Below are 23,714 nucleotides of genomic sequence, written 5' to 3'. Positions count from 1 at the left end.
CATTCTCCTGTCCTAAGGGCAATCCTATAATTCAGAGGGATTTGAACTAGAAAGGTAGCATTGCTGGGACTTCCCTCATGGTCCAGTGGTTAGGACTCCACGCTTCCACTGCAGGGGGCACGGTTCGATCCCTGGCTGGGGAACGAAGATCCCACAAGCAAGTAAGAAAGATAGCATTGTAATTGTTTAGTGTCTGGTCAGGTACTGTGACTTCGGGGAAGCCACTTAGAACCTCCTCTTCTCCTTAACGACAATGAAGATCTTTAAATTCTGTCCCAGGGAGAATTCCTCAATACGTTTAAAGAAATACTTTCAAAGAAAATTTTCCTATTCTGTGTTCAAGCTTACTAGGAAGTACAGCAAAATAATAAAGTGTCATAGGAGTGTAAAAGTAAATCATTGCTTAGGAAGTCAGAGTGAAAACTGTTTCTGGCTTCATTCTTAACTGGCACAAAAAAAAAAATGTAACCTGAGAATAAAACCCAAAATCTGGATTGCTAAGAAGATTTAGTAGTGGTGGGTTGTTGGTTGTTTTTCTTGTTTTCGTTTTAGTTTGGTTTGGTTTTGTGGAGGAGGGATGTTGTTGGAGCCTGGAAATATTTACTGTGGTGTTTGACCGCTGATACTTACATGTTCCTCCTTGACTGAAATATAGCATGTGTTGAGGTAAGAGCCAATCATATTACTGATGTTCAAACCAGGAGTAAGGGAGCCCACCCTCAGATCTGGAATTCTTTCCCATCCGTCTGGCCTACCCAAACGACCCCCGGTACAAAATAATTGAAAAAGCGTTGACGGGCTTCCCTGGTGGCGCAGTGGTTGAGAGTCCGCCTGCCGATGCAGGGGACACGGGTTCGTGCCCCGGTCCGGGAAGATCCCACATGCCGCGGAGCCGCTGGGCCCGTGAGCCATGGCCGCTGAGCCTGCGCGTCTGGAGCCTGTGCTCCGCAATGGGAGGGGCCGCCGCAACAGTGAGAGGCCCGCGGACCGCAAAAAAAAAAAAAAAAAGCATTGACATCTGAGGAAAAGCATGTTGACTCTGTTTCCTTTCCAGGATTCACATCATGGAAACATCCGCTGCCAGATAACTTTTAAATCTGTCAGCTTAATATTTCCTCGAAGTGGAGAGGACATTGAATGGCCTGGTCAGGTCTGGGTAGGGCCACAGCATCTGCAACTGGAGCACAGAGACCAGGGACTCACACTGGGACAGCAGATCTGGTTACTAGGGATCCGCTCAAAGGTGCAGTTATCTCTCGGACTTGCACCCGATTGCACATTTCCCACTAACAGGTTATGTGAGGGAGAAACTGGCCCTGCATTTTTTTTTTTTTTTTAATCCTCTCCTCCCTCCTTCCCCTCTTCTAAAATGGCAAGCCTCGTTTCACCTGCCCTGGGAGTCCAGAGTGCATTTTCCACAGGCTCTGGCTGCCGCTCACGTGACTATTCCTGCAGCCTCCCTGGGCAGGGAGATTGGCTTCTCGGCCTTGCATTCCTCTCGCCTCCAGTAGAGATTTTGCCAGTATACTTTCCCCCCTGACTGGTTTCCTTCCCCTGCTTTTTTCTTCCTTACAAACACGTGAGTGACGCTTGACAAGGCCCAGCGTTTGTCTAAGGAGGCCATATAATCTGCTCTCTCAGTGGAAAGTTTAACCTTAAGTCGAGCCTCACTGGAGGGGGCCGAACATTGGGGCCCCATGTCCTTATCTCAAAGGGATACGGTGCCTACACTTGTGTCAGCTTTCTTCCAGGATATCCAAACCTTTGCTTTGGTAGCTCCTACTCTGTTTTTTGAATGGTGCTTGGTAAAAAGCAGCGTAACATAACCCCACAATTTATTTCCTCTCTTGCATCCAGAATACTTACATTTGTCCTGTGTACTCTTTGTGCTAAAAATAAATAGAAACCACCATTTACTTGAATCTGTAATAAACTGACAGCAACTAAACCTGCACATCACACTATTTATTATGGATGAAAAAGTGACCGAAGATTTATATCTTGTCAGTGTATCGAAAAGTGCACAAATTCACGGGAAGGAATTAGCCTTTGTAGAAATAATGAAAACAAAATAAAATTGAAGTGAACTGAAACGACACACAATAAAATGTGTTGTCTGAATTTCAGCAGAGGACTCAAGTCTTCCCGTCACAATTTAGATCTGCAAAATTTTACCCAAGGGAATGTAACCTTGTGAAAATAAATGACTTGAAGAGGTTTAGAAGGTAGAACCGGTAAAATTTGATATTCGCCAAAAGCTGATGGAGGATTTTCACCCTAATGTAAAACATCACATGGAAAAGAATTGATCCCATTGGAAATAAATTCAATAAAAGAGAAATGAAAATGTTCAAAATAGAATATGGTTTAACTTTGAATTTAAAAATTAAGGAATTAAATTTGTGAAATGTAGTAGTAACTATTTCTACAGAAAGTAGTAACTAATTTCTAATTAATTTCTAATTAGTTCTGAATAAATAATGCTTTCTGAAAGAAAAAGTACCAGGCTTGTTTATGTGTTATATTCATAAGCCTGAAGCCAAACCATCCAGGGGGGTCAAAATGGCAGAATTCAAATGTCCACCATTGCAAAATATCAGGGTCAGCAGAGCAGGGTGAGAATACCCGACCTGGGGTTGTTTTGTATAATAGAGGAGAAGAGCTCAAAAGAGTGAGCTCATTTGAGAGACTAGGCAACTTCCCTCGAGCAGTGTTGTTTGACGTGGTCACTGCAGTACTTAGCAAGGACGGTGTGCCCACCAGTCCACGGAGAAGACAGCAGGTGCCCTTATAGACGTTTTGGGGTTTAGCAAGCATTGCATGACCGTGGCACCGCATTCCAAGCTAAGCTGCAGATTATAAGCTGAGACACTTGCCTGAAATCATGCTCAGCTAGTTTGGGAGGAAGTCCCACCTTCTTTGTCTTCTCTACCCTTTCATGGGTCAGGCGGAGAGCCTTTCCCTGTTTCATTTCCAACCTAAGGCTTCCCAGATGTGTCTGCAGATGAAAGGAAAATATGCCCCTCCCCACCCCCGTGGAGGATGGACTTTGTCCTTCCCCCAGAACTGCTCCTAAGCAGCGTCTTCCCTTAAGACCATTTTAAAATCTCTGTTCATTTTGCCTCAGTGTTTAAGTAGCTTACGCTGAAGGAGGATGTTGTCCCAGGAGCCTGTAATTCTGCAGGCTCTGCTAAATCCTGTGCGATGTCCACAGCAGAGTCCATCACACAGGCTGGCCTCAGGGTATTGCTCCAGCCACTTCTCAAGATCATAAAACATGGGTGTTTATTCCTTCCCAGTTCCCAGTTTACTCAGGACCCGCACATAACAAAGTCCGAGGAATGTGCTTTCTGGGGAACGTCCTTTCTCCTGTGTGATGTTTACAGCTCTTAAGCCTGGATGATAACGTTCAGTCCACTGCTCTCTTTCCCACCAGACATCGTGATTGCTTTGTTTTTGTGGGAGGAAAGTGTTGAGCATAAAAACAACACTAGTGCTGAGGAATTGAGGCTGTTGCCTTCTGTTACTTTGCCCTCTCCTCTAGTAAGGCAAGCATTTAAGCGGTGTATAGTTTTTAAAAATTTCAAATGCCTGTCGTCTTAACAGAGGTTAAAATATGAGTGTTTAACAGTTGAAATTCCTTACTTTGTGGATTCTGTTTAAATTGTGGTATTTAATGGTATTGATTAATGTATCTATTCAAATATTTATTGAACACCTCCTTGGTACTAAGCACTTTTTCAACCACCTGGTATTAGAAATTGGGGAGGAGGGATTATTGTAGAGGTGACATGTTAATGGTATGTATGGTGTCACGTGGAACTTTCCATAATAGACAGGAAGGCTCTCTGAATACTCTTTCCGTCTCTGGGCCCACCCACTTCTTCACAACATTGTCATCACTCTTCAGAGGCCGTGAAGAGGCTAGTTCCTTGCTTTCCTCATACAGATTGGAGAACAGGAGTTCCATGAGGAGCCCCCTGCCCCTTGCCTGTTTTGTAGCACTAGTTGGAAGGTGCTAGTGACCACAAACAGATTAAAATCTGTTTGTCGTTGCACAGTTACACTTACAAACCTTTGTGATAATAGCGTTTAAAACAGCGATTACCGAAACTAACATTAATAGTGGTAATAAAATCGAGATTTTACTTTTTCTGTTTTACAAATATGAATTTATTGGTCCAACCCATATTCCATCATCAGATACGTTTTCGCATTTGTATGAGTAAAGATGATGATTCTTTCACAGCTAAAATATTAATGGTAGACCACTTACTCTGATGTGTAGTCTTTAGTTCTGTTGAATATGGAGTTAGAAGACTAGAGCTTATGTCAAAGCTAGGGAGATATAGGCTAATTAGTGGTAAGCACTTCCCAGCTCTGGGTATGAAATACAAGTTGCAGGAGAGTTAGTGGAAATTCTTTCCTTGGGGATTTTGAGGTCCAGCAGAGCTCCCCTTCTGTATCTAATGGGAAAATGGACTGGATGGGTTTCAAGAGCTGCCTTGGTCCAAATCAAATTTTGATTAACTGACCACTGGCTCTGCCTCCTACATCAGGCAATATGGTACCTGGCGTCCTTATCTTCATAAGGGAAACATTCAGAAATGCTAAATCATCTGTTTCAGAACTAAGGTGGAAATCTGGGATACCTGGCCCCTTGCCCTCATTTTACAAATGGAGAAACCAGCCCAGTGAGGGAAAGGTATGTGCACATGGTCACTTAACTATTAGGGGTAAAGCTGGATTTAAATACAGGCCTTTCTCCACCTCCCCTTACTAAATAGATGGTAGGGCGAGGCCATCCAGAAGGTCAGGGAGTCCTGAGGAGTTTGCTGGACCCTGCATGGCTGTGCGAAGACGTCCTTCCCAGGACACTCAGGGTTTTCCTCAATACCGTCCCTGCCACCATCACAGTGGGGCATCCAAGAAAAGAGGCTGATTCCCACCCCCGCAGGCAGCCCCAAGGTCATAACTTAACCTGTATAAGTAGAACACTCACTCCAGTGAGGGGAAACATCTAAAAGAAAAAGGACCTCTTTAAAACAGATTCTTCCCACTACAGTTTTTTCCATAACTATAGGTTTAAGAACTTACGGCAACAGCAGAGCCGGCTACTTAAGAAAAATTAGGGGCCTCATTTGGCAGGAGAGGATTCCCGAGGGGACAGGGCACTGTCATTTTTCCAGGGCCTCCCAAAAGAAACCCCCCACAGACAGCTACATGTCAGCCTGATGCATGGCAAGCCTGCTTCGTTTATTATGGGCAATGCCAGATATTTTAATTAAAAACACTACATACGGCATTAAATGTGTTGTTCCCCTTCCAGTCCCAAGACGTGTAGAGTTCGGGGAGACACAAACAAGGGAATGCATTGCAGATGTACACAGAAACCACCGCCTACCGAGTCACCACCCGCGGGTTCCCGAATTCCAGCCTCGGAGCGCCTCACTGTCAAAATGTCCTTTGCAAGCAAACTGTTTCCTCTGTAAATTTTCTCAGTTTATGGCAGTTGCCGTGTTGGAAGGAGGAAGGCCAGGGGGAGAGCAGAAGAGAGAAGCCCGCAGTCACCACGTGCCTTCATTTATGAGCGGCTCCTATGAGTTTACAAATAACCTTCGTGATAAGTGAAGTCTTATGGCCACACATGGGACTGGGCGGGTTTTTTTTCCTCCCTTGTTAATGTTATTTACTTACTTATTTATTAAATACAAAAGTCCCCTTTGGGGGAGGTAATCCCTTCTGAGCTGCGAGCTCAGGTAGGCGTCTCAATGGAGGCAACCACCTGGTTAATTTAAGCAATCGTAGGCGGTTCAAGTTCAAAAATCTCATCCGATTTTAACTGTCACTAGCCGGCCCGCCTGTCTCCCCAGGGGAGCAGCGACAGCAGCTGGATTTCGTTGTTGGCTGCCAGGCTGTCCCCGCGCCTCCTGGAGGAGCCCGCAGACTGAGTGCCTTCCCTTTCCGGATTTTATTCAAGGTGACAGCTCCTCACACGTTGGCGCTCTGATCACCCCAAGTAGCTGGGATATCGGCAGGGGATGAGTGTGGTCCTCCTGCAGAGCCCAAATTTAGATTGACTGAGGTCATCCTCGGGCCTCGTGACCCCAGCGCTCTGACAGAACAGGGCTGCCAGGAACTTGGCCACGGCAGCGAGTTTTGTAATGATGTCTGGGGCGAAACGTTCTGCTGGAGAAGGCGAAGAAGACCCCAAGTGCTAGGGAGTGATGTCAGCTTTCGTTAGCGGGGCAGACAGCGTTAGAATATCCTTGGCATAATATGGCTTTGGTATCTCTGTCAGCATCTCTGTTTTCTGTCACCACACACAATCCTGGGCCTGTCTCGAGCCCTGACACTGTCTTTTCAGATCAGGTTATTGCCAGCCCAGAGATGCGTTCTGCCCCCCACCACACAGCCCCTTTGTTTGAAGTCGGCCCTCTTGTCATTAATGCACTTGATGTCTATTTAAATCTGAGGGTGAGCACGGTATCTGTTTTCCCGTCAAGAGATCATTGACAATGTTAATACCTCATGTCCTTGCCTCGTTTTCCAAGCTCTGACACTTTGCCACAGTCTCCTGCATTCATCAAACAGCCCTCTCTCACCAGGGTGTCTATAAACATTCTTGCTTCCAGGCCCAGAGGAACAGGGCAGGCCTTAAAAAGGACTTTTATCAATGCTGATCAGAAAGCAGGGCTGGGCAGTGTGGCTCAGAACATGTCACCTTCCTCCACATTGTGGCCCATGTTCAGGAATATCCAGCCTGTTTCCAGAAGGGCACTTTCTGTCCAGGTTGTATCTAGACTAGGCAAGGTCTGCAGTTGAGATTTACCATGGAGAGAGCACAGAGAAAAGAATTCAATCCAGAATGTGCTGGAGAGTTTCCCGGAGCAAACGCACCCGCTGGTGTGTTGTGTGTGTGTGTGTGTGCGCGTGCGTGTGCGTGTATGTGTGTGTGTCTGCCTTTCCTTCTCTTCTGTGTTCTTTATAATATCTGACAGCCCTATCCATTCCTTTTTATAAAAATTCCTGCTGTCCTGGTGCTGTAGAAAGAAATTAACATCCCTCGGCCTCATCCTTCCAGATTCTCGAGGGTTTATTGGAATCAGTTATGTTCAAGGAAGCCCCTTGCAGATTTTCAGAGACTTCTGAGACACTCCCACCCAGGCCTGCAGGGGATGCTGTTCCTGGAATGCAGCCTCCACGGCCATGCCCACAGACCCGTCCTAGCATCGGTGACAATATCAGCACAACTCCAGGTGCTACGTAATTGAGCACAATAAAGGGAACAGCTCAGTGACAACCACCAAAAGAATAATTTAGGCCCCAAGAAGGGTCTCAGGGAGGTTTCATCCAAGCTCAATGTTTCCAGGCTCCAGACTAATACTGAAAAGCAGAACTTGGGGGTTGGGGGGCCAAGGAAAAAGCATAGCCAAAGGGGAAGAGTGGTCCACAGTGAACTTGCTCAGGGGACCATGGCAGGAAATGGAGGTGATGACAGCCAGCTCACGGCCCAGTCTGAGGCCGTGGAATGATGTCATCCCCTCCCTATTGCCAGCTTGCAGAGATTCTGAGAACCCAGCAATTCTCCACTTTGTCCCAAGCCATCTGAACCAAGGAGCATTTGCCTTGTCATTAAAAGTTTCTGAGAGTCATTTTTAATCCATGTTTAAGAATACGGTCTACAGTTCTATAGTGGAGAAACACCTCCTGTACAATGACCCAAGTATTTACCACGGAGGACTTCTGATTTGAAGAACCTGAATAATTTCAAGTGCTAATTTATCCCAGATGAATAGTAGATAGCGGTTGCTTGTTTCACACTATCATCAAAATAATGGGGAAAAAACATGTATATAGAAAGCTATTTTTACAGACAGATTTGTAGCTCATGAGTTTATGTTTTATGGACACTTCTTTGGGTTGTTTCTTTTTTTTCTGGTTATGCACCCTTCAGAGACTCACAGAGTATTAGTAATAAGACAATTCCATGAAGCTGAATTTTAAGTTTGTTTTTCTAAAATTAAAAGGAAAAAAACCCAGGGTGGCCAAAAGCAAATTGTAGTTACAGATATTTTCTTGGAAAAACTGATGTTTACTTAATAATACTGTCAAAGTAACTGTGGCAGGTGATTTCTTATAGATATTTAGAATAAATATTGAGTTGATTGAAAGGTGTGACCTTATTCTAGGGGCATCGTTTATAGTTAAGTCCTCTTATGACCTCCGTGAATGACAGGAAAGCTGTATAGGGAGCCGCAAAACTATTTAAAATAAAACTGAAGATGAAAATCAAGTGCATTCCAACCTGAGAATACAGTTCAGGATTCCCCTGTAAGAGGAAGCCATTTAACGTCAGAGGCTCCGTTACTTTCCATGTGGCGTTTTGTGGAGACCGCAATTCTTCCTTAATCGTCCATTATGTACTTGATGTCTGCTGAGATTTGGAAGGTTCTCTCTGGAAATTAACAAAATTGATTCACGATAAAGATTTTGAAAAGAGCCACATTCTGGGAAGATTGTTTTATATCTTTTGTTTGGGCTGGGCCCATCTTTAAACTCTTAATTTTCCATTTTTAGAAATTTTACCAAGAGAACTTGGAGAGGGAAGAGGGTTTTGCTTTGTTTTGAGAAGTAATTGACCACACTAGAAAATTCTCTAAAATGTGGAAAAGAAATCATGCAGGAAAGTGTTATTCCTAGGAGCCTGTGCTCTGGTGACATTTTATTTGAATGTCAACTCTGAGGCCAAGAAAATAGGGTCCTTCCCTTCTGGGGCTTAATCCGTTTGCTGCCACCCATGCATGGGATCTGTGATTGTGTTGTATTTCTGCCTTGCAGCACCTGTGTTTTCTTGCTATACTACTTGTGCCACCTGTAATGATGTGTATCTTTTTATTTGCAGGTGTCCTGGGGAAGTGTCGCTATGTTTACTATGGGAAGAACTCAGAGGGCAACAGGTTTATCCGCGATGACCAGCTCTGAAGGCAAGTTCTGTATGCCTTAGCCAGTGACATGAGAGTAAAAGAAAAAAGGGAAAGCAAAAATAAAGAAAAAGCTAAACGAAAAGACAATGGCCCACATCGCTTTTCTGTGGGAAAGCTGTGACGTCAGCTTTTGGTACCTTCTGCTGACTTTGCCAGGCCTGTCAAGATCATCCTTCTGCCTTAGACTGAGTGGTCACATAGAGATTGACATGATTGCCCTTAAGCAGGTCTCATCCACCACAGTGACAGACAGCGGTGGCGAAGCACCAGGGCTGACAGGATGAACACCATGATAGATTGCCTGGCCCCTCCACTGCTCACAGGGGAGCAGAGGTCACACCTGGGGCCTCCCTAAGCATGCTCAGTGGCTTTAGTCAAGTGAGAGAGACTGTGTCTTTAGCTTGCCTACTGAGTAGAGATCCTCCTAATACCATCGTGCTGTGGGTTTATTTTCAGCGAGAGAGTCCCAGTTTAAAGGAAGGCTCTACTCCCTTATTTCCCTTAAATCTTAACCTCTTGTATTCTGCATGGTCCCCTCCCACCCCACCCCCATCAGCCTTTAGCATCTTTATCACGGGCAATGCACTTCAGTTTGCAGTTTCTCAGAGAACAGAAGAGGTAAGTTCTTAGACACGTTGTGCGTTTATGGTGAGCTTTGTGTTCTTAGCATTCGTGTATTGGAGTAAGTTGCCTTCCCTAAATCCCTGACTACAAAAACATGGACTTTATCATATTTTGCTCACTTAGAAATCCACTTCTTGCCCTGAATGCTAGTCAGTGTCAGGCATCTTTCACAACACCGGGTTCTGGTTGTACCAAAGGCTCTTATTTATTTGTTTTTAACCACACACCCTCCCAGCTATGTCTGTAGCCATATGTGTGTTTGAAGCTGGCTTGCTCCTTTGGGTGCTATTTACAGGGAGTGAGGTGATAAGAGATGGAGTGGTAGGTCAGGAAGTTAAAAAGGAGAGTGAAGACTGCAGAAAACACTCACCAGACCAGACGGTTTTTAATAAAAGGCACAAAACCCTTTGAACTTGGTATATTCCTCAGAATCTCTCAGAAATGAAATCCACAGCTTGTGAGATGGTCTTTGTGCACCTTTGGCTCTATTCCAGCCCTAACGTTACAAGGAAAGGAAGCGTGATCATACTGGTTGGGTGGCTATAATTCCATTTAATATACTGGTACACCAGTAGAAGATGTTTGAAAGGCTCGCTGCTCTTGACACAATAGCGTTTATTTTTGCTTTCATTTGGACCAGGTTCATTGTCCTGGGTCTCCCAGTATTCGGTTAGTTTGAGGACAGCAAAACATGAAAGAGAATCCTTCCCAGTTATAGATACCAAATGACTAGAGAGCAGCTATAGTAAAAGTCTTTAAAGACTCAGAACCCGCAAAAATCACTGGAAAATAAAATATTTCTAAAAAAAAAAAAAAAAGACTCAGAACCCCTGAGACACCCAAGAAGAACCTGCTTTCTCTGTTTTAGTCCATTGACATGGCCTCTGGCCTACTGAGTCAACACAGTCCTTGAATGACTTGCGCTGGGGCTGGCAGCAGTCGGTCTTGCAGATTACACAACACTTGGTGATCAGTTATTGAGACAAATTTAGATGGAACTCCTTAAGACCATTAATTATTAGAGGATATTGAATGTTTGGCTTTATCTCTCAAATCCGTTAATAACCAGAGTCGAGTACCTTTGCTCTGTTTGATCTACAAAACAGCATTGGGATAATGCTTTAAATGAGTTGAATTCAGTCCCACCCTGGTTCTTTGTTTGGAAGCACCAACACGTGTTTTGTCCATGGCATATTATGGGCAGCCAGAGTTCTGTGCAAGGGCAGCTAGACTAGTCCAATGTCACATCCAATCTAGCGGCACATATATCCTTGTCTTTATAAAAGGCTTTAACCCTGCCTCAAACAATAAAAAAGCACTTGTGAACTGACCACAGAATTTTTCCATCTTTATTTTTCTTACTTGTTTACTTTTCTTAATGTCAGAACCATTTGTATCATGCACAGGAATGTCTCCCTCAATGCGAGCTTTGGAGGCAAAAAATATTTTTGGAGTGAGTTATTGACCACACTGTTTCCCTCTCTTTGGGTTGTTTATTTTCTTCCAAAATGGTGTAATAACTTTAACTGAGATTAGCTTTAATTATAATTTACGTAATGGCCCTCACGACAGTATATTCATCTTAATGATAGAATTATAGTGAGTTTTGTTTCTCTTAAAAGAGGGTAATGATAATGAACTTGTATTGGGTTGTTTACAGTTCCACTGTTTGTTAAGCAAGATTTTCTGTGCTTGAGCTAGATTTTGGTCTGAATTGGCAGAGGGAGAAGCAATGTGGCATGCTTATCTTAAATCCCTAGGAATTTCCCAAATGTTGTATTTCAAAGTAGAGAATTAAAAGGTAATAAATTCAATGCAAGCTCAGACATATTTCATACCCCCTTTCACCGCTTGGTCTTTCTGCTTTTGACCCTATTCCACTGAGCTTTTTCTTTGGGGATCATGGTGCCAGGCATCCCTGTGTCCTCTCTCCCAGGACACCCATCTGACTTGAGAGCCCCCTGCAGTACAGGCTGTCCTGGGAGTCCTCTGTTGCCTCAGCAAAGTCAGGACAGACTGTCTCTTTCCTAAGTAATGTAATTTTATAGAACAATTTGTTCCTTGAGGAATGATGTTTTCAATTGTGGGGAATCCTATTAAAAGTACAACTATTACAATCGTTTGCTTTTACTTTTACCAGCCGTGCTCATAAACCCTCCATCTGTTTGTTGCTTTAAATAGAGGAACATTATAAGAGATCATTACTTGATCAGGCTGCACGTCTGAATGTTGTGCATTTTCACACATTCACGTGTGCTGAGGAATACAAGAAAGCAAGCCACAGATTCTGGATGAAAGGATTTTTTGTTTGTTTTGTTTTGTTTTGTTTTGTCTCTGTGTGTGTGTTTTCCAGCAGAGATGTATCTTGCACATTTTCCAGGGAAAATGTCTTTCTTGCTGCTTCTAAGAAATAACCTGGCTTTCTCGTCTTTCGTAATATGCAGATCAAAAACAATCCACAGGGCTCTTTTCATCAAAACAATAACAGTGTTCAGTGGTTGCTCTGCATAAGAGCAGGCTAAGTCAGGTGTGTGTCGCTGCCTAATGCCCAGGGTGGACAACACAGGGTCCACTGGGACCCTTACGTGTTGGCCATACAGCACAGCTGATCCAATGTGACATTCACCATCTGCTTTTCCCAGTTCTCTTGCCAAGAACAAGCCTTCACCAAAGAAGGCTGTTAGCATGACTTGACTCTGGTCTCTGTAACGTGTCTAAATACCATGTTGTAAACTACCGTGACTAACACCTAGAAAGGGAAAGAACACTGGAGGGGTAAAAAAAACATGTTGGTTACCTGTTTGTATGACAAACAGACCATCAGCCTTTGGTGGAGTATTGTATGTTATTTCTAGTACATCAGCAAACACTTAAGGGATTTGAAGAACATTCAAAGACAGTCAGCTGTCTGAAATGATTACCTTCCTACACATTTACCTGAAAATTTCCGGCAGTAGTAGTTCACCTTTGGGTAATTATAATCTTAAATGTTAAGTTGTCACTTTGTGGGCAGAGTAGGTAATGTTATTTGTCCATATTAATGTAGTAGCATATGCTAATTTTTCTAAAGCAGCATGGAATGTGGCAACCTAGGACAAGGGAGTTTTCCTAAGAAAGAAGAGAATATTCTAAGTTTGGAATGTGTCTAGGGACGAGTTGCTAAGGTGAGAATGATGCAAGTGGTAATACATGGAATTATACCAAAGGAGAGTGTGAAGCAGAGCCTGACGCAGAATTAAAGTGGGGACTCTTAGTGGATAGTGATATAGGGGGCTGAGGGAATAAGGAGAAAGGAAGGGAAAAGACAGTTGATGCCAATTAGAAGATTTGCTGATGTTTAGCACTAAAGTGGTGTTGAGCAATATTTTCTCCTCAAAATGGAATCATCCTTAAGTGGGGAGTGCCACCATTCAGTGATGTTTTACAAGTTTCTCTGCCTAAGACAATGAAGCAGTGTGGAAAAGGTTGATGACAAAGCACTGTGGGAATAAATGATCATGCATGCGATGGCTACATATGAACAAAGATGACTACGGTTTGTGTCCAGTCTTCCACAGAAATCAGCATCCTAAGGTTAGTTCCCTAGCTCTTTGTGGGACTGAATATGCTGGCGATAGGATTTGACTGTCTCTGGGTGCAGGCAGTAGATGATAACTCAACTCATAGGAGGAGTGGATAACATCTAAGTTCAACTGGATGACCTGAATTAACATGCAGAATATTCTGGAAATAATTAATGTTTATATTGTGCCACATTGATTACTTTAAATCAAGTTTTCCTTCTTTATATTGGAATAGGAATGAATTTGAAATGCACTTGGGGATAATCTCCTTTAGACACTAACTTTTCAATTTGAGTATTTGTAATGAGAGGGGCAAAGGCACCTTATGGTGGGCTTAACCAAGATATTCAGATTATTCAAATTATGGAGCCTCAAAATAGGTAAAAAATTAATATACATTATCCATTTACAAATGTTACATTTATTAAACAATAGTTTAAATAATAATAATTAAGTGGTGCTATAAAAGAAATTACATTTGGAAAAATGTCTATTCAGTTCTTTTGCCCATTTTTCAATCAGGTTTCTTTGTTTGTTTGTTTAAATGTTGAGCTGTATGAGCCATTTATATATGTTGTATACTAATCCCTTATTGGTTGTATCATTTGCAAATATTTTCTTCTATTCAGTAGATTGTCCTTTTGTTTTGCCAATGGTTTCCTTTGCTGTTCAAAAGCTTTTAAGTTTCATTAGGTCCCATTTGTTTATTTTTGCTTTTATTTCCTTTACTTTAGGAAACAGATCCAAAAAATATTGCTATGATTTTGGTCAAAGAATGTTCTGCCTAGGTTTTCCTCTAGGAGTTTTATAGTATCTGGTCTTACATTTAGGTCTGTAATCCACTTTGAGTTTATTTTTGTATATGGTGTTAGAGAATGTTCTAATTTCATTCTTTTACATGTAGTTGTCCAGTTTTCCCAGCACTACTTATTGAAGAGACTGTCTTTTTTCCATTGTATGTTATTGCCTCCTTTGTCATAAATTAATTGACCATAAATGCATGGATTTACTTCTGGGCTCTCTATTTTGTTGCATTGATCTGCATCTGTTTTTGTGCCAGTACCATACTGTTTTGATTCCTATAGCTTTGTAGTATAGTCTGAAGTCAGAGCACATGACTCCTCCAGGCCTGTTCTTCTTTCTCAAGATTGTTTTGGCTATTTGGGGTCTTTTGTGTTTCCATACAAAATTTTTAATTGTTCTAGTTTTGTAAAAATGCATTTGGTATTTTGATAGAGATTGAATTGAATCTGTAGATTGCCTTGGGTAGTATGGTCATTTTAACAATATTAATTCTTCCAATCCATGAACACAGTAAATCTTTCCATCTATTTGTGTCATCTTCAGTTTCTTTCATCAGTGTCTTATAGTTTTCCATGTACACGTCTGTTACCTCTTTAGGTAAGTTTATTCCTAGGTATTTTATTCTTTATATGTGATTGTAAATGGGGTTGTTTCCTTAATTTATCTTTCTGATGATTCATTGTTAGTGTATAGAAATGCAACAGATTTCTGTATATTAATTTTGTATTCTGCAGCATTACTGAATTCATTGTTGAGCTCTAGTAGTTTTCTGGTGGTGGTGTTTTCAGGATTTTCTATCTATAGTATCATGTCATCGGTGAACAGTGACAGTTTTACTTCTTCCTTTCCAACTTGGGTTCCTCTTCTTTCTTTTTAGTGCTTTGATTTTTTACTGTTACTATTATTTAACTTAATCTTTCATGAAAAAATGTACTCCAACTTCCACCCAATATTTAAAGTTTGTCAGGCTACTTTTACGCTGGAAAAAAAGTTTTTCTGGGCTTACAATAACTTAGTTAAAACAACAACAGTGAGAGCTACAACAAAATCTTCTAAATTATTTTAACTAATTACGTGACTTATCAGAAAGAGTTGTCAAGTCATCCTAAATAGCCTGAAAAGTGTGTGGGTGTGGGTGTGGGTGCGTGTGTGTGTGTGTGTGTGTGTGTGTGTGTGTGTGTGTGAGAGAGAGAGAGAGATCAAGATCTGTGTAGAGAACTCCTATGACTGTCATTGTAAATAACTTTCTAAATTTCTTGTAAACTCCACAGTAAGTTAGATTTTGCTCCTGTTATGATGTTATATAGAAAAATGTATCTGTTTCATACCTAATTAACTAATGTCTACTTTGTGTCCTCCTTTCTTATAAATTGATTAGCTACTTTTTATGACTTGCTTAGGCTCTGGTGTAACAGTATCATGATGTTTTTGGTTTTCCTCCTTCTAGACCTTTGAAACCTAATTTGAACACAATGAGATCATTGTTCAAAGTATAACATAGAGCCGTTTTGTTCCAATTAGGTGATGTCTTTGATACCCAGTGAAAAATAGGTATGTGAGTTATTTCAGAAAGTTAATATATAAAACCAAGTTTTATTCATAGACTATCCATATTTCCCTGTTTACGTACATTCATTCCGAATTTCCATGTCGCCTATTTTCATATAAAGGGAGTCTTCCAAGAAACAATTCTGTTATCTGCAGAGCTATAGCATATAACCCACATTCTGTAGCCACATTGGCTTTGTCTATGTTGCTCAAACGTAATAAATGTAGGAGCATGCCTCCAAATGGAATACTTCTCTCCCCTTCCCTTTTTAAAACTTTACTTGGTATACCCACTGAGAATGATCCATTTTCAAAGGATCACATTATACTGTAAAAGTTTTGAACTTAATAGTCCATACATTCCTTGAAGGTCAAAGAGTGTATGATAATGATGGAGGTTACTATCACAAGAGTCAGTGTAGGTATCTTCACAAATTAGGTTTAACTGCTGCCTAACAAATTATATTTAACTGAAAAAAATTAGAATCTCAACTCCAATTTATTAGCCAGGCTTATAGGTTTACACTTGCAAATATTTGTATGTATAATATAGATATAGGACATTGACTTATCATATGTTAAAATGGATTTTGCAACTCTCTTTTGGCAGTTTGGTCAGTGGACCCCTTCAGTGGGTAAAGTCATTACTGGATTCTTTGCTCTGTTTTTTTTTATACACACATGCATATTATAAAGATATAATTTTTTTTCCTAGAATTATTTTATGGTATCAACATTTAATCAAGCACTTAATACCTATTTTATTAAAATGAAGTAGTCAAGAAACCAGACCAACATATATGGATGACATTTGTGAGGACACAGGGGCTCTAATTATTTAATTTAAAACTCTAACATTTGCACGTACTCCTCATTCCCTCCTACGCCTACTGGGTTACCGATTTCTCTAAAAATGTTTTCTAAATAATTCCATGGTTCAGGTTGTCCTCTCTGGATTTGAAACTGTCTTTAAAAACTATGCTAATCCATATCCAGAAGGATGCACTTCCTCCAAAGACATTTATTGGGCGCCTTCAGCATACTAGAAATTAAGAAATACAAGAGTAATAAGAGGATGACTTACTTTTGGACAACTTTTATCTGGAGGAGACTGATATACATAAACATAATCATTATAGGCTGTGATAGGTACAAAGGTAGAGATTGCACTAAAGAACTATATGAATTAAGGCCCAGAAATGACAGTGAGAAGTTAATTCCAAATGTAACCATATTCCAACCATGTCTATAGTTAACATCTTGATCCCAGCTGCCATCATTTCTTACCCGGATCATTCACCCCCACTCTGTGCTTGCCAGTCTCCTGACTCTACCCTTGCCTTTCTACAGCCTGTTCTTGACAGAGTCAGTGCAATCCTCTAAGAAATGCCTAATAATATCATGTGTCTGCCATACCCATATCACATCACTCGTTTCCCATCTCACTTTGGAGTAAGAGCCAGAGTCCTTATGAGACCCTACATGGCCTTGTATGATCTGTCCTAGAGAAATCAGTGTCCCAGAAGCTGTGAGAGCGAAGCAAAAATAAATGCAAATACCATTCCCTACCACTCTCCCTGCATTCTCTCTGTTCCAGCCACACTGATCAGTACTGGACTTTGTACTTGCCATTCAGGTCTTTGCTCAGATGCCACCTCCTTAGAGAGGCCTTCTGGGACCACTGTATCTATCTAAGTAGCACCCCCAGCACAGGCCACTTACCTTGCTTCGTTTTCCTCTGTTGCACTTGGTCATCGCTTGACATATTATATATTGATGGGAAGGGGCATTTTTTGTCCAAACAAAGGGAAGGACTTGTTTTGTTCTGAGGCTAAAGGGTGCCTTGCATGTACAGGCACTCAATAAATGTTTTATGAATGAATGAAAGAACAGTTCCAATTCACAGAGGTCTATTAGGCTATGTTTACAGACATACCGTTGCACATTAAATAGGATGAATCTCTTTCATCAAAGGGATTTTCACTTGAAAAATTTCTACCTCTTTTCTTTATCTTGGATCAAGCAAACAAACTACTTCATTCTGTTTGGGAACAATGTACAATGTAGAAGCATGAAAAATGGGCAGTGGAAATGGGTTAACAATGAAACAGGAAAGGAAAATGAATGTCAAGAGTGAACTGACAAGATGATATGCAGCTTGACCTTGGGTGGTTTGAGATGCAGTGTCAGCTTCATAGGGCCCTCTCTAGTTACACCTCATGCAGCCAGCAGGCTGCATGGATTTGACTGTGGACACACCTGTGCACTCTGTATCAGAGATTGTATGTATGGACGTGGAAGCTCTTCTCATTCATTCAGGTACAATTTTTCAAACAAAATCTAATCTTTATTATAATTCTTATATACCATTATAGTAATAAAATATATACAAAGCAAGATTTAAAGAGAAATTCAGAGTCATTATTTATGAAACAAACTCTTCTCAGACATTATTAACTTATTATTTTATCCAACATGAATAGAACTAACTTATTTTAACTTTGTAACTTAGCCTCACAACCTTGTCAAAACTTCAGATAGATGAAGGTAAAATAATGAGATATTTTTCCTGTCAGGAGTGGGGTACAGAATTTATGAATCTAGTTAGGTAATTACAATTATCAGTTATATAAATGCTGTAAAAACTCTTTACATGTATTCATTAATTTAATCATGCAACAACTTCATCAGGTTGGTGCTCTTATCCACATTTTACTTATTTATTTATTTATTTATTGGCTGCATTGGGTCTTTGTTGCTGCGCACGCGCTTTCTCTAGTTGCGGTGAGCGGGGGCTACTCTTCGTTGCGATGCGTGGCCTTCTCACTGCAGTGGCTTCTCTTGTTGCGGAGCATGGACTCTAGGTGCGCGGGCTTCAATAGTTGTGGCTCATGAGCTCTAGAGCACAGGCTCAGTAGTTGTGGCACTTGGGCTTAGTTGCTCCGTGGCATGTGGGATCTTCCCAGGCTAGGGATCGAACCCGTGTCCCCTGCATTGGCAGGCAGATACTTAACCACTGTGTCACCAGGGACGCCCCTCTTATCCCCATTTTAAAAATAAAGAAAGTGGGCTTCCCTGGTGGCGCAGTGGTTGAGAGTCTGCCTGCTGATGCAGGGGGCGCATGTTCGTGCCCCGGTCCGGGAAGATCCCACATGCCGCGGAGCGGCTGGGCCCGTGAGCCATGGCCGCTGAGCCTGCGTGTCCGGAGCCTGTGCTCCGCAACAGGAGAGGCCACAACAGTGAGAGGTCCGCGTACTGCAAAATAAATAAATAAATAAGGAAAGTAAGGCCCTGAAAGGCTCAGTCCTGTGGACTAGGTCACATACAGGTAGTAGTTGTGAATTCCAGGAGGTTAATTAGGCTCTCTGGGTCCAGAGTCCATGCTCTTCACTGCTGCAGTATCTCTGCGAGAGGCATTTTCTTACTTCATAAAATTCACATTTTTCTGATGATGGAGATACTGCTCAAAACATGTTTGAAAGTTCTCTTTTGGAACAAATCTTAAAACTCTTTTACAAATCATTTGTGAATTGAGGCTTAGTGTGAACACAAAGAATAAGTAGCCGTCTATAACTCAATGACCCAATTCATCCCCTAGAGTATGTTTTTTAAAAAAGCACCCGATAAATAAATCCAAGTTACCTTCAAATGAAAAATATTTTCTATGATTTAAGATTTTTTGAAGACTTCCTATGAACACTTAGCACAGTGACTTGAAAGAATTAATTGCCGGGAAAACTCACATCCTGGTTTCTGCTTTCAGTTAGGAAATCATTAGTTATGTTGAAAATTTGGGAAAACTCCATCTTAGTGGATGGTTGTGAACGGTGCCCCAGAACCTACAGGCCTGGGTTCTCTTTCTGCTCTGCTCCCTGCTTTGCCCCTCTGTCTGGCCTTCACTTCCTATGCCAGGTAAGGGAGGAAGTGGAAACTGTCCAAAGGCAGCTGAAGTTAGCACCACTGAAGGCAAAGGGGATCCCCCAGTGTCTCTCCAAACTTGGAATTTAGTGACTTTGGGAGATATGATGTATATGAAAGTGCTTTGCCAAATAAAGTGCTACCCCAGTGTAAATAATTATATGGTAAATTGAAAATTCTGAAGGCATTTTCAAAAAGGAAGTTTTGGAAATGTTTTAGGTGTTCAGTTTCATTCTTAGAATGAGGGCATAGTTTCTCAAGCTGGCTACTTTAAAATAGACAGAAGCACAGTATTTGCATCATTCCTAGAGTGGGGACTCTAAAATTAGTCACCTTTTTATAGCTGAGTCTCATATACTCAGTTGCCTACTGCCTTAGTGTTGTTTAGACTTCATGGGTGGTATTTTTCATGTGTCATATTTTCACTTGGTAATAATCGTTTGTGGCTTTTCACTTACTTTATGCAGTGACCATACTTGGAAGGAATGAATTTAACATTTCCTCTAGTTTCTGTTTATTCACCAGGGCTGGACGTGGGTGAGATAAGTGAGGCACTCACCTTGCATACAAATGTAAGTGGGCCCCAAAACTCTCAGTAATAAAGAGAAATAATATTTTAATCCAGTATCTTAAAAAGTAAAAATTAGTGCTAAAAGAGTTCATGATGAACAAAACATTAAATGTTAAATAAAAAATGTTTCCCTTAGCCCAGGCTCCAGTGTGGCTCGACACAGCATTACATTCACCTGTTCTGTTCTGTCCTTAAAGCATCAAAGCCAACAAACTCCCATTCTATGTCCTAGGTCTTGTGCTTAGTCGATACTTATAAACTAGACCAACATGTTTTCTAAGTAATCACTCAGAAGTGCCCCTTTCCCTTCTTGCTTCCAACATGTTTCATCTGTTCTCATTTCTCTGACTCTGTACTCCCTTTATGTCTGACTTTAGTGCCACTTCTAATTTTGGCCATCCATTCTCATTTAGTTTCACTAATTTTTCAGAAATTCCTCCCGGCTTGACTCTTCTACCTTGGGCCTTGACAATTCTACCCAGACCTTTACTTTCCTTAATCCTTTGATGTCCCCAGTTGCCTTGGGTAAGAAATTTCACTTCAGACTCCTGTAATCCCAACCCTGACTAGGTCATAGCCCTTGGGGAAGGTTGGGGGGAATTTGGAGACCACTTATTTGATGTATATTTTAAAAATCCTTAGTCCTGTCAACACTCAACACTGGTTTAATTTACAACTAAAACTCCTAAACTGTGGCTTGTAGCTAGCTTCATTACTGCGGGCTAAGTCATATCTGTGATGGTTTCTCTTTATCTTTACATTTTCTCCATTTAGCTAATAAAGCAATTCCCAGTGGTTTTTAGTTCTCACGAAAGTTGTTTTCCTCTTCCATAGATTGGCAGAAACTGGGAAGGACTATGCCTTTTGTTTGTCAGTGCCTGTATATGAAGCGAATAAACCCCACATTTGCTTTTTCCCTCCTCACTACAAAGTGCTATTTTTTCGCCACCTAAGGAGGACTGAGAACTAGTGTATGTATATACGTACGTACATATACACACATACACGTGTGCGCATTTGTGTACTTAACCCCTTCTTTTTATACCAATGGCTTCATATGCAATGTCCTGCACCTTCTTTTTTTCACTTAACATCCCTAAAGAGCAAAATGGATGATGTGATGGTCAATTATATGTGTCAACTTGACGGGCCACGAGTGCCCATGTTAAATGTTATTTCTGGATGTTTCCATGAAGGTGTTTCTGGATGAGATTAACGTTTGAATTGGTGGACTCAGGAAAGTAATTTCCCTTCCCAATGTGAGTGGGCATCCTCCAATCCATTGAGGGGCTGAATAGCACAAAAAGCAGAGGAAGGAAGACTTTACCCCTTTTATTCCTGCCTCACTGCTTGAGCTGGGACATCTCATCTCATCTTCTGCCCTTGGACTGAGAGGTACACCACTGGTTTTTCTAGTTCTCCGACCTTTGGATTCAGGCTGAATTACACCACCTGCTTTCCTGGTCTCCAACTCACAGATGGCAGATTTTGGACTTCCCAAGCTCTGCAATCGCATTAGCCAATTCATCATAATAAATATTTATCTATCTCTTATTGACTGAAAGCTTGGCTTTAATGTGTTAACAGATCATCTTTTGTGAGTCTTTGGTTTACCTTTTAACTTTATTGTCTTTGAATGCGATCAGGTTGCTTAATAGTTATAAAATATAGGTATGGGAGAGTGCCAGGGCTGTGATATGTCTGAGGAAATTCTTGAAATACCTTGAAATCATGAAGTTATTCTATATTTTCTTCTAAAAGCTATAAAATTTTGACTTGCGTATTGAGGTGTTCAATCCATCCGGAATTTCCCATGTGGTGGTGTGATGCAGTATAGAATTAAATTTTTTGACTACATGGCTGGCTCATTGTTCCACTTCAAACTTTCTTTCCTTTTCAGTGCCACCTCTGGCATTGCCAAATTTGTGTATATGTGGGAATTATTTCTGGGCTCTCTGTTTTTTTCAAACGCGTGTAATTACCTTTTCTTGTGCCAATATTACCTATTCTAATTGCTATGGCAGAGTGATTTTTTTCTCCTTTCTTCCTTTCTTCTTTTCCCTCCCTTCCTTCCTTCCTTGCTTTCATCTTCCTCCTTCCTTCCCTCCTTCCTTCCTTTCCTCAATTTTATTGAGGTATGATTTACATACAATAGAACAATAAATTACAAGTCATTATAAGTTTAGATCTCAATGAATTTTGCCAGATACATTAACCTGTATAATCACAATGCCAATCAAGATATAAAACATTCCCATCACCCCTAAAAGTCCCCTTATACTCCTTTACAGCCAGGACCCCAATCCTACTCAGTAACTCATTTATTTTTGTCACTATAGATTAGTCATGAACTTCATGTAAATGGAGTCATATAGCATATACTTATTTTGTGCCTGGGTTCATTTGCTCCGTATTGTATATCTGAAATGTACCTATATTGTTCCTTTTTATTACTGAATGGTATTCCAGTATATGGAGATAACACAATTTGTTTCTCCATTTTCCTTTGTGGACATTTGCCTTTCATCAAGTTTGGTGGTATTTTTTCTTATTATTTTATTGTGATAAAATATATATAATATCAAATTCGCCATTTTTAACTGTATACTTCAGTGGCATTAAGTACACTCATAGTCTTGTGCAACCCTTGTCACTCCATTTACAGAACTTTTTTGTCATCCTGAACAGAAATCCCAAACCTGTTAAACAATAACTCCCTATTTCTTCTTTCTCCAGCCCCAGGTAACTTCATTACACTTTCTGTCTCTGTGAATGTGCTTTTTCTACATACCTCAAGAGAAATAATTACGGTATATATCTATCCGTTTGTATCTGGCTTATTTCACTTAGCATAATGTTTACAAGGTTCATCCATGTTGTAGTATGTATCAGAATTTCATTCCTTTTTACAGATGAATAATATCCCATTGTGTGTATGTATCACATTTAGTTTATTTATTCTTCTTGATGGATATGTGCATTGCTGCAACCTTTTGGCTCTTTGGCATGATGCTGCTATGAACATGGATGTACAAGTATCTGGTTAGGTCCCTGCTTTCAATTCTGTTGTATATATACCTAGACTGTGAAATGACTGGATCATAAGGTAATTCAGTTGTTTAACTTTTTGAGGATCTGCCCTACTGTTGTCACAGCAGTTGCGCCATTTCCAGCAACAATACCTAAGGGTTCCAATTTCCAGATTTTTTCCTTCTTTGTTTTTTAATTTATAATATCCATTTAGTGGTGTGAAGTGGTATCTCTTTGTGGATTTGATTTGCATTTCCCTCATGACTCAGATGTTGAGCATCTTTTCATGTGCCTGTTGGCCATTTCAGTATCTTCTTTGGAAAAATGTCGATTCAAGTCCTTTGCCAATTTTTTATTTGGGTTGTTTTATTTATTTCTTTTTTTATTTTGAGTTGTAGGCATTCTTTATATATTCTGGATCTTAATCCCTTATCAGATATACGATTTGCAGATGTTTTCTCCCACTCTGTGGGTTGCCTTTTCATTCGCTTGATACTGTCCTTTGTTTCACAAAACCTTTAAATTTTGGTGAAGTCCAATTTATCCATTTTTGTGTTGCCTTTGGTGTCATATCCAAAGGCAATTAAGAAATTATTGCAATAAGAAATTATTGCCAAATTCAATATTTTCAAGATTTCCCACTAATGTTTTCTTCTAAGAGTTTTATAA

The 23,714-nt window shown here is 40.8% G+C and overlaps 1 protein-coding gene across 1 annotated transcript in view; it reads left to right on the top strand.

The window, feature by feature from the left end:
• The window catches only part of LRMDA (leucine rich melanocyte differentiation associated), a 1,109,211-nt gene extending 1,100,174 nt beyond the window's left edge, over window positions 1-9,037 (top strand). Inside the window, exon 7 of the mRNA XM_060286382.1 lies at window positions 8,906-9,037. Coding sequence (XP_060142365.1) covers window positions 8,906-8,985 — 80 coding nt within the window. The 3' untranslated portion in view covers window positions 8,986-9,037. The remainder of the gene's footprint in view (window positions 1-8,905) is intronic.
• The last annotated feature ends 14,677 nt before the right edge of the window (window positions 9,038-23,714 follow it).

Source organism: Globicephala melas, chromosome 16, assembly GCF_963455315.2.
Source record: "Globicephala melas chromosome 16, mGloMel1.2, whole genome shotgun sequence".
NCBI lineage: Eukaryota > Metazoa > Chordata > Mammalia > Artiodactyla > Delphinidae > Globicephala > Globicephala melas.
The sequence above is the reverse complement of the archived record's forward strand: the minus strand, read 5'-3'. Positions and strand labels throughout refer to the sequence as shown.